At 45.4% G+C, this 10,930-nt stretch overlaps 1 protein-coding gene across 1 annotated transcript in view; it reads right to left on the bottom strand.

Annotated features, from left to right (window-relative positions):
- Positions 1–10,270, bottom strand: part of LOC128068204 (plasma membrane ascorbate-dependent reductase CYBRD1) — a 32,616-nt gene extending 22,346 nt beyond the window's left edge. Inside the window, exon 1 of the mRNA XM_052661308.1 lies at positions 10,078–10,270. Within this exon, the coding sequence (XP_052517268.1) occupies positions 10,078–10,270 (193 nt within the window). The remainder of the gene's footprint in view (positions 1–10,077) is intronic.
- Positions 10,271–10,930: the final 660 nt, after the last annotated feature.

Consider the following 10,930-nt stretch of genomic DNA (forward strand, 5'->3'; position numbering starts at 1 on the left):
CTGTGCACAATTATTCTTTCCACAATGACGAGGGAAGCGCAGTAACTTGAACTGTATTTACTTATTGGAAATTTTCTCAGTTCCTAAGCAGCATAATCAACTCAGGGTTATGTGAAATACATATTCTCCAAGTGCAATCTCTGGTTTGACACCAGCTTTCCATCCATATACCGTCACGAAACCATCCACATACACAAATCCATCTTATAGCAGACAATGCAAATGTAGGATCTGTCAAAGTGAATGTGGGGAGAAGGGCACTTGGAGGGAGAGAAATGTCCCCGTACGTAGAAAACAACTGGACTCTCGTTCTTCTGTGTTTAAATCTCGTGATTTACGAAGATAGGAGCACATCTGTCTAGGTCACGGTCAGATCCCAGCACTTAGCACAGAGCTCACAGAGCCGAGCACATAGCAGAAATTCAATAAATATGTGTTGAATATATAAATCTTAATAAAGTACAGTCATTTATTATTTCCCAGAAAATGAGCAGATTCTCTTTTAAAATGCACAAATCAAAACTTCAGCTGCTGACCCAAGTGTTGTCAGCGCATGCTCAATCATGTCTGACTCTTTGAGACCCCATGGACTAGAGCCTGCCAGGCTCCTTTGTCCGTGGGATTTTCCAGGCAAGAATACTGGAGTGGGTTGCCATTTCCTTCTCCAGGAAAGGCAGTCAGACCTAACTGCTGACCCAAGGGTTAGCTCATATAACACCAAATGGTCCTTTCAAATCAGTAAAAAGTATTCTGCCCTTGGACCCACTTAATAGCTTTAGATAAGCTTTAAGTGAACCACAAAATAAGACAAGAGTAAATTATTGAAAGTGAAGTATCCTGGAATTTGAAGACCTTTATAAACTCTGCTTAAATATGGTATGCCCACCATAGTTTTCTTAACTCTTTGAATAAAGTATTATTTTGACCTTCTTGGTAGAATGTTCCAAACAGGATTATCAAGATTTATAACTTATTTCCCTGTGTACCTCAGAATGTACCAGACTCAATCCAAAGGACCTCAAGTTTAAATGGACAAGCAGAGAACCCCCTCTAAGTAAGCTTCCTGAAAAGATTCCTACAGCAACTATCAGGGAGAATCTGAGCTCTGAAACATGCCTGTATACTCAGACTGTCTCATAGCATGTCATGAAACTGAAAACCTCTGGAGAATCAGAATGAAGGAAGTGATCTGAGTGATTTGGAAGATTTGTTTTAGCATCTTGGCACTAGAAGCATCTCTTTGAAGTGACTAAAATCCTCATAAAGGTACCTTCTTGGTACCAAATGGTGTATGAAGAGAGAAAAATTCAATTAATCGGCTAGACATTTACAAATATCCAGAAATTTTGCATTGTTAAAAACACCTGCTATATTTTTGCTATATTTTCTTGTGGCTCATATCAATATTACGATAGATTAGGAATAGTGTTGGCTCTGATATCACTGGTGGTAAGTTTAACCCTGGTCAGGCATTTGACCTCTAAAATCAGGAGATGAACTTCAAGTCCTAGACAGCTCTAAAAATTTAGGGCTCAGGTTTTCTAAAAGAAAACCATAGCTCAGCTCTAACAAACTCAAATGACAACAGCTTGGAGACAGGACTACATCTTACTCATTTGTTTCACACAGTGTCTGGCATACAGTAAGTGCTTAAATAATGTATGCTTGTTAAATAAATAGGATCATATGTGAAGAAATTGAATGAATAAATAAACAGACTTAGAAGGTACAGCTGAAGTCTGCAACCATTTTTAAGCCTGTTTTGAATTTTTAAGAAAGTTTCTATAGGAAAAAAATAGTTATAACAAAGATTTCTGGTCTGTTTTTCTTAAAAGGGAAGATTGTTCTACTTTTTAAGGGAAAAGTTGAAATGCTAAGTCAAGACAGAAAACTCTAGAGGTCACTGGAAGATAGAGACTGGATTTGGTCCACAGAAGTGTTTTGTTTGATTAGCACAATGATGTGGGGGTTTTGGTTTTGTGGCTGGTTTACTTTTAGACTGAATCAGTTAAAAAAAAAAAAAAATCTGGATTCTCTTGGATAATGAGAAGCTCTGACCTCTGAGAGGATCCCCACATTGCCCCAACCTGCTGGAGCTAAGAGCTTTGTATTTTGCCAGGAGGAGGCCCTCTCTAGTTCCCTGCAGTTCCTACCCCTCACACAAAGCCCGTATCTATACCCTGTGGCAGAAGGATCTGAACTTTGGTTAACTGTGCTAGTAAACAGAGTGGCTTCTCCCAAGTGTTATTAGGCAACACTGCTTATAATAAAATGGACCACTGCTTGGTAAACTGTGTCTGGACTGAGAAGAACAATGAAAAGTCTACAAATACCTGAACAAAATGCCTTACTTCGGGCTTCCCGGAGTGCAGTGTAACTGTCATAATCCTGTATTGGTTTCCTAGGGCTGCCATAACAAAGTCCCAAAAACCGAGAGACTCCAAACAGCAGAAATGTATTCCGCAGTCCATGGAGTCGCGAAGAGTCGGACACGACTGAGCGACTTCCCTATCACTTTTCACTTTCATGCGTTGGAGAAGGAAATGGCCACCCACTCCAGTGTTCTTGCCTGGAGAATCCCATGGATGGAGGAGCCTGGTGGGCTGCAGTCCATGGGGTCGCTAAGAGTCGGAGACGACTGAGTGACTTCACTTTCACTTTTCACTTTCATGCATTGGAGAAGGAAATGGCAACCCACTCCAGTGTTCTGGCCTGGAGAATCCCAGGGATGGGAGCCTGGTGGGCTGCCGTCTATGGGGTCGCACAGAGTCGGACACGACTGAAGTGACTTAGCAGCAGCAGCACAACTCTGGAAGCCCGAAGTCTAAGATCAAATTGCTGGCGAGACTGGCTCCTCCAGGAGGCTCTGAGAATCCATTCCTCTCTCGTAGCTTCTGGTAGCTGCTGGCAATTCTTGGTGTTCCCCTGACTTGTACACAGATGACTCCAATCTCTGCCTCTATTTTCACAAGGCCCTCCCCTCTGTGTGTCTGTGCCTCAAATTGCCTTCTCTTTTCTCTTGAAAGGACACTAGCTGGTTTAGAGCCCATCCTAAACCCAGGCTGATCTAATCCTGAGATCCTTAATTACATCTGCAAAGGGCTTCCCTGGTGGCTCAGTGGTAAAGAATCCCCTGCTAACGCTTCGATCCCTGATCTGAGAAGATCCCACGTGCCATGGAGCAACTACGTCCACGTGCCAGGGTTACTGAGCCTGTGCCCTGCAGCCCATGCTTCGCAAGGAGAAGCCGCTGCAGTGAGCAGCCCACGTCCTGCAGCTAGAGCACAGACCCCCACTTGCCCCAACTCGAGAAAAGCCTGCACGGTAACGAAGACCCAGCACAGCCAAAGATGAGTTAAAAAAACTATATAAAAATATTACATCTGCAAAGATGCTAAGCCCCTTTCAGAGGTCACTGAGATTTGGAAGTCACTGTTCAACCCACCATGTATTGTTTTCAGGGGCACTAGAAACCAGGTCCATAGAGTATTTACAAGAGATTTTGGTTCCTGCGGGCCATGGAGACCTTAAGCCCCAATCCCATCAATGGAGATCTCATCTCCTGATGTCTGGACAGTCACCTGGGGACAGGAGAGCTGATGGAGGGATTTACGCTGCAAGGATGCCCACTAAGGAGCACCTGTCATTGCCCTGACAGCAAACTCCGGTTCCTGTCCTACAATCCTCCTACATAGGCTGGTGTCCAGTGTGGACCAGGAATTTGTGTTTGAATGTTTAGGTAAAGCCAGGAAGACACTCTGGTGGGTGCTACACACCCAATCCACTTCACATACTCACTTTATACGCCATCCTTGTATGTATGACCCCTGGTTTAAAGGACTAGCCAAATTTTCATTAATCTAGTGAGTATTTATTGAATGCCAATTACATGTTAGGTAATTTTCTGCCCACCACGGATACAGCAGTGAAGAAAACAGACAAGGGAGCTTACATTCAAATGGAAAATAAGAAAGAAAGAAAGGGAGGAAGAGAAGTAGGACGGGAGGGAGAAAATAGTCAGTGGTGAGAATTTGGTTAACATTATATTTTGAATTTAAGATTATATTTTGAATTTGGAATTTATATGATTTTATGATGGGTTGGATGAGAAGTATGGAAGAAGCAGAGGCATCAAGGGTGACTATATAGTTCTGACATGAACATACATCCAGAAGGATGAAGTTGCCATTTAACGAGATGGGGAAGCCTACAGAAGGAGAGGTTTGGTGGGTATGAGGAAGACGGAGAGTTGAGATTTGGACATGTCTATTTGACATACAAGTTGAGAGTTTGAGTAGATGGATATTTGAGTCTGGAGTTCAGGGGAGAGGTCCAGGTGGAACATAAATATAGGAGGATTCAGGGGGATACATGGTGTTTAAAACCACAAGACTAGATGAGATGACCAAGATTATGAGTGGATCAGGAAAGGAGAAGTGGTCAGAAGACTGAAGCTCAGGCTCTCTAACCTTAATGGATCAGGGAGATGAGGAGCCAGCAAAGGACACTAAAAGGAGTAGGCAGTGAGGACAGAAGAGCCGAGAGAGTCAGGGATCCTGGAAGCCCAAGTGAAGAAGTGCCCCAAGGAGGAATAGTGGGTCAGCCAAATGTTGCTTTTTGGTCAAGCAAGATGAGGACTGAGAATTGATGACGGCTGGAATTAGCAATGTGGAGGCAATCAGTTATGTTAAGAGCAATTTTGGTGCAGCAGTGGAGAGGAAGCCTAATTAGAGTGGCGTCAAGAGACAATAGGAGGAGAGGAACTGGAGACTGCAGGTATTGACAAATATTTCTAAAAGTTCTGTGATAAGGCAAGCAGAGATTTGAGGCAGTAGCTGACTGGGGAATATGGGGTCAAGAGTATGGTTGTTTTTAAGATAACAGACATTATAACACATTGGAAATAATCCAATGGGGTGGGAACTTGATGCACAGGGAAAAAGGGAGAACTGCTGGAGTGAAGAGGTACAGGCAGTAACACTCTAATAAGCTCAAGGCCTTTACAGTAGAGATGCAATTCCAATACACCATCATGCCCATTCTCCCCTGAGGCTGACTTAATCGGTGCTTCCAAACCAGCTATAAACCGCAGAATCACGAGAAGAAGGGAGGGCACTTCTCCTTTAGATGCTACTATTACTATCCCTGACTTCCCAGGTGGTGCAGTGGTAAAGAACCTGCCTGCCAACGCAGGAGACACAAGAGACTGTGTCGAGGGTTCGGTCCCAGGGTTGGGAAGATCCCCTGGAGTAGAAAATGGCAATCTGCTCCAATATTCTTGCCTGGAAAATCTCACCGACAGAGGAGCCTGGCAGGCTACAGTCCACGGGGTCTCAAAGAGTCGGACATGACTGAACACACACACCCAACAGCGCATTACTATCTCCACAAATGAGTGGCTGTAAAAGTGCATTGTTACAATTAACAATGGTACTGAGAACCATATTCAACAACTATTTATTGGCCTACTTTGTGCCAGTTCTAGGTGTTATTCTAGACACTGGGGACACAACAGTGAAATATGCATGTCTGAAACATTTTTATTAGCTACATTACAAAGAGATCTGTATGCACTTATTTTTAACAAAAAAGAAAAATGTGTTTGGGGTTGTCTTGAATATTTATGCTTTGTAAAAAGCCCCGTTTCTTTATGAGTGATAGGCTTTATTATCAATGGTGTTCCAAAGGCTGGTTTTGGAATAGGTATCTGAGGTACTTTCTCCACTCTCTGCCAGGTTTTACCCCAAGAGCCTTTCCAAATATATTTAAGTGGTCTTGGAATTTGGTCACTTTTAGGTACGTTAATAGATATCGCACTTGCCTTTTAAGAACTACTCATTTTCGTCTTGTTAGTCTTTTAAATGTGACTTAAATGAAGTTATATTCTCTCACAAAACCAACCTGAGATCATTACACTATTGAATTTCTCTTCCCTCAGTTTATATAGTCAAAAGAGTTCTACACATGGAAAACTAAGGAGTATAGGATTGCTGAGACTTTTCACTAAATTTATATACCTGAATTTTCTACCTTTTCCTAAAAAACACTTTCCACCTTGCTGAACCTTTTAAAAGGTCAACAGCTGCTTTGAGAGCATTTATTTGTTGCAGTCTTTTCTGTGGCCTTTTCAAGTTTTGTTTCTCTGATTTCCTGGCAGTATACTTATTTCATGGGAAACATTCCTTTCAGAGAAGCACAAAGCTCTTCTCAAGGTCTCTTTGAAACTTCCTCATTCATGTTTGCTAGATTTTCTACTAGTTTAAAATTTTATTTCAGCTTTAAATATCCTATAGTCTATTATACTTTATTTTAGAATGCATTTATTTTCCAAAAGACACACACAGACATTTATTTTGTAACTTTTGTATTACCCTTGCTTTCTTCAGAGCTTACTTCTTACAAGTGTTTCAAAGGACATATACCAGTTCTCATACAGTTTTAAATATTGTTTGCTGTCTGCATTCGTGAAGCATTTCTCTAATCTCTTGGGCTTCCCTTCTGACTCAGCTGGTAAAGAATCCGCCTGCAATGTGGGAGATCTGGGTTAGCTCCCTGGGTTGGGAAGATCCCCTGGAGAAGGGAAAGGCTACCCACTCCAGTATTCTGGCCTGGAGAATTCCATGGACTGTATAGGGGTCGCAAAGAGTCGGACATGACTGAGCGACTTTCACTTTTCTCATCTCTAAACATCTGTTTGTCACAGAACTCAATTACATCATGTTCACTATTAGAGATCTGAAATAACATAGCCTAAAAATTTGCTCCTTGAAGCAGTTACACACAGTACAAAAGGCTTTTATAATATGGATGATCTATAACATGTGTGTCCCCCCCACCCCGACCCCGCCTATAAAGTCAACTCTTTACTCCTACTCATTCTACTGGAGGCTTTCTACTGCGGGATGTGAGAAAGTGCAGGTGGGCCAAAACTTACAAGAATTCATGAGGTCTATGCATGTGCCTATATGTATGAGAAAGTTTACATTCATGTCAATTAAATGTGTCATCTACATAGAGAACAGACTTGTGGCTGCCAAGGGGCAGGGGGTGGGGAGGGATGGATTGGGAGTTTGGGATTAGCAAATGCAAACTATTACATATAGAATGGATAATCAATAAGGTCCTACTGTATAGCACAGGGAACTGTATTCAACATCCTGTGATAAACCAGGGAAGAGAAGGTGAAAAATAATGTATATATGTATTACTGAATCATTTTGCTGTAGGGTAGAAATTAACACAACATTTTAAGTCAACTATACTTCAATAGAATAAATTTTAAAAATAAAAAATAAATGTGTCATTTGATTGAAGTGTTTTGGATCCCTGGAATCCAAATAGTAAACAGGATGGGTACTGTTGATAGGACAAACATTCCAAAACTAATACAAATACAGCAGTTATGCTTAAATGAAGGCAGCAGATGAAAATTTCCAAAATATCCATGTTCATATTTTTGCCGCAAAGTGAATGTAAACAGACTTTTAAAAGCCCAAAGTTTAGACAAACTATAAATTCTTTGGGAAAACTGTAATGGACTATATCATGAACAAACAGTTTCAAAGTGTTTTTTAGATGAAGCTTTTTGCTTCTCTAAAAAGGATATTTTACAGAAAATATGCATATTGCCTTAACAGTAGAGAAATGAAACTTGAAAATAAAACCCTTGAAAAGATGTATACTACTTCTATGGGCAAATTACTTACCTGCTCCGTGCCTCAGTTTATGCTTCTATATATCTGTGAATTAATGCCCTGAGTGGGTGCACAGAGGCACTCCATAAATGATAAGTGAAGTCGCTCAGTCGTGCCCGACTCTTGGCGACCCCATGGACAGTGAGTGGCCTGCACCAAGCTCCTCCGTCAATGGGATTTTCCAGGCAAGAGTACTGGAGTGGGTTGCCATTTCCTTCTCCATGGGATCTTCCTGACCCAGGGATCGAACCCAGGTCTCCTGCATTGTAGACAGACGCTTCACCATCTGAGCATCTCCTTTTTAGAAGTCAGGAAACAAGTATTATCACCTGTTTCCATTACTTTACATTATCAGAAGATATTGTAGCCCCTCGGTAAAGTTTCTTAGTATTAGGCGCTGCTCAGAGGACTGGGTTGGAAGAGATGAAGAGTGTTTCTACTGCTTTGAGCAAACAGAAGGTTTTGGCAGCTCCAGCCAAACTTGAGGGCTCCACCAGGAAGGAAACAGTGCTTCTGCCAACAGTGACTTTGGAACTCGAGTATGTTTTTCTCATTTTAGTTTCGTGGCAAAATAACTTGAGACTTACGCAACAAACGACTCAGCCATCCAGTGGTATTCACACCCGGGTGGATGCCAATCTCACACCAGGGAATTCTCCACAGCTGGACACTGGCAGCAGCTTCCTCTGCCTCCCAGAGTGGGAAGATGCCACTTATCCAGCCACACTGGCCAAGGCTGCTGCCCAAGTTTTAAACGGAAGCAAAAATCTTTTCTTTAGGAATGAGGTCGGTGCTTTGTTGTTCTCTTGTTTGTTTGGGGAAAGTTAAATACTGGTGGAGAAAAGGCAGCCTGCTCAGAGGCAAGGCTAGTGGTTTCAGCTGGTGGGCATCTGTTTCCCAGTCCTTTCCTCTCCATAACCCCAGTCCACTACTCCTGCCTTTTTCTAAATGCTTTCTCTGTCAAGGCCTTGACTTCACTTTTTGGAAAGTGGTTACAAATAAATGGCGCTTGCACCACTAGCTAGTGGTTCCTCTAGCCCGACAGCAGCTGAAAGAAAAGAAAGCTGTCAGCACATTGTGAGTGCTGCTGCTGCACAAAGCCAAGAAGATCTGCCACTGAAGAGAGAAGAGGTAGGTGCGGAAACAGTGAAGGTGGTCAAAAGGCACAGCCCTCCAGTTCTAAAGAGGTGCAATGTAGCAGAACGGTGGTGACAAGTAATGGTAATATATTGTAGATCTGAACAATGCTAAAGAGACTAGATTCTTCAGCAATGTTCTAAATGTTAAGTGAGATGAGATCTAGCTCTCATCCCATCTCAAAGGGGAAAAAATTGTAACTATGTGAGGTGATGGATGTTAATTAGTAATAGGTATTTCCATATATAATCATGTTACACACCTGAAACGAATATGTCAATTATAGCTCAAAACAAAAACAACCATCCACTGAGCCCTCCCTCCGTGCCAGGCTCATTCGAGAGAATGCAGGCCGAGGCAGCAAACACCGAAGAAGTCCCAAGCATAAGCATCTCTCTCACTCAGCCAGGCGGCCACGGAACCCCTGCGGGCATCTCTGGCCCCAAGATCCGGGCCAGTGCCCAACAGGAAGCCCCGCAGGGGAACTTCGCCACTCTGCAGCCTCAAAACAAGTCGGGCTCAAGACTGTCCAGTAACCTGGAGATGCAGCGAAACACCGTTTTGAATCCTGGCAGCTTCTCGGGCTCGACTGAGTTTAACGCTCTAGGAGTGAAACTAGAGTTGATGCTTTCTTCACTCACCCGTGAGGCCACCCGCTGACGGGCCCCTTCGCTCAGAGCTTTAGAGAAAATTAGAGAAGATGAAACAAGAGGCCAATTCTCCCCACTCCATTCCCCCCCGCCCCACCACCACCACCGTCCTTCCTCTCCTAACCCGCAGCCTCAAAGCAAGTTCAACGACAGGCCTTGCCTAGAGAGATCTCCGCGCCCCTGATTGCGCAGGCTTGGTCCCACAGGGGGCGATTTTCGAGGGGCTCGCGGGCTGCCTGGCCGCACCGCGCTCCTGCATCTCTCCTCTGCCCCCAAGCTTGGTGTAGTCTGGTGTAGCGTCCCAGCCACTCGCAGCAAACAGTTAACCTAGCCGGGTCGGTCGACCCAGCTACGCGTCTTCCAGCGAACCCGAGTCTCGCGCACCCCGCCCCACCGCCGCGGCTGCCGCGCTCGCCCAAGTCCGCCCGGCCCGCGGCCCGCGGGCGCCGGACCAGCCACCTCCCTCTGCGCTGCCGGCTCGGCTCCCTGGCCCCCGCTACTCCTTCACCCCTTCCCTCGCCCAGCCTCCCTCGGTTGCACCTGGGTCGGGAACCCCGGCCCCTCCTGCCCCGCCGCCTCCCAGGAGGTGCCAGTACCGATGCCCAGGATGAAGACGAAGCCGGTGACCACGAGCACCGGGTGCCAGTTAAACTCGAGCGCGGTCCCGTCCCAGCCGAGCCCCTCTCGGTAGTGGAGGACCCAGATGAGGGTGAAGATCACAGACAGGAAGCCGACGAGCAGCGCCGACACCAGCAGCGCCAAGAAGCCCCTGTAGCCCTCCATGGCCATCAGCGCCCCATACTCCGCGCGCTGGCGGCGAAGGAACTCGCGAGACGGCGGCCCCCGGGTACTGGCCTGCGGCGGGGCGCGGCGTCGACTTTTAGGAGCTGTCCCCGCCCCGGGGAGGGGCTTTGTCGCGGGCCTGCCTGGGATGCGGGGCCTCGGGGCGGGGGCAGCTGGCCCTTCGCTCAGAGACTAGCCCCACCCTGGGGATCTCCTGGTCGGCGTCTGCGCTTGCCGAGAGCTCGAGTAACCGATCTGGTTAGTTGTTGAGAGCAAGAGTCCAGAAGGTTCCACACCCGCCGCTTTCTTTTAACTTTTCCCGTGTCTCTTCCTTCTCTGAGAGGACGCTGAGTAAGGCAGTGGTGTGCACAATCGGTTAACAGAAGAGAGGGGTCCGTCGGGTGGCTTTGTGTGTGATTTTGAGTTACGAAGCCTCCTAAGCTGCACACCTAGAGGACTGGCTGTCTTTGATGCCAAGGAGGAGCCTGTGAGACAGTGTGTACCCGGTCTCATCTAGCAAGGAAACTACTGGCAGTGAGCTCCTAACAGAGAAAGCAGACACCTCTGGGACCCTCGACTTCCCCATATGTGGTAAAAATGGGTCTTAAAAGTGCCGCCTGTTAAAACGTATTTGGACTAAAGCCTCATCTCGGTGGCCCGAGCTTA

The sequence above is a fragment of the Budorcas taxicolor genome, chromosome 2 (assembly GCF_023091745.1).
Source record: "Budorcas taxicolor isolate Tak-1 chromosome 2, Takin1.1, whole genome shotgun sequence".
In the NCBI taxonomy this organism is placed as follows: domain Eukaryota; kingdom Metazoa; phylum Chordata; class Mammalia; order Artiodactyla; family Bovidae; genus Budorcas; species Budorcas taxicolor.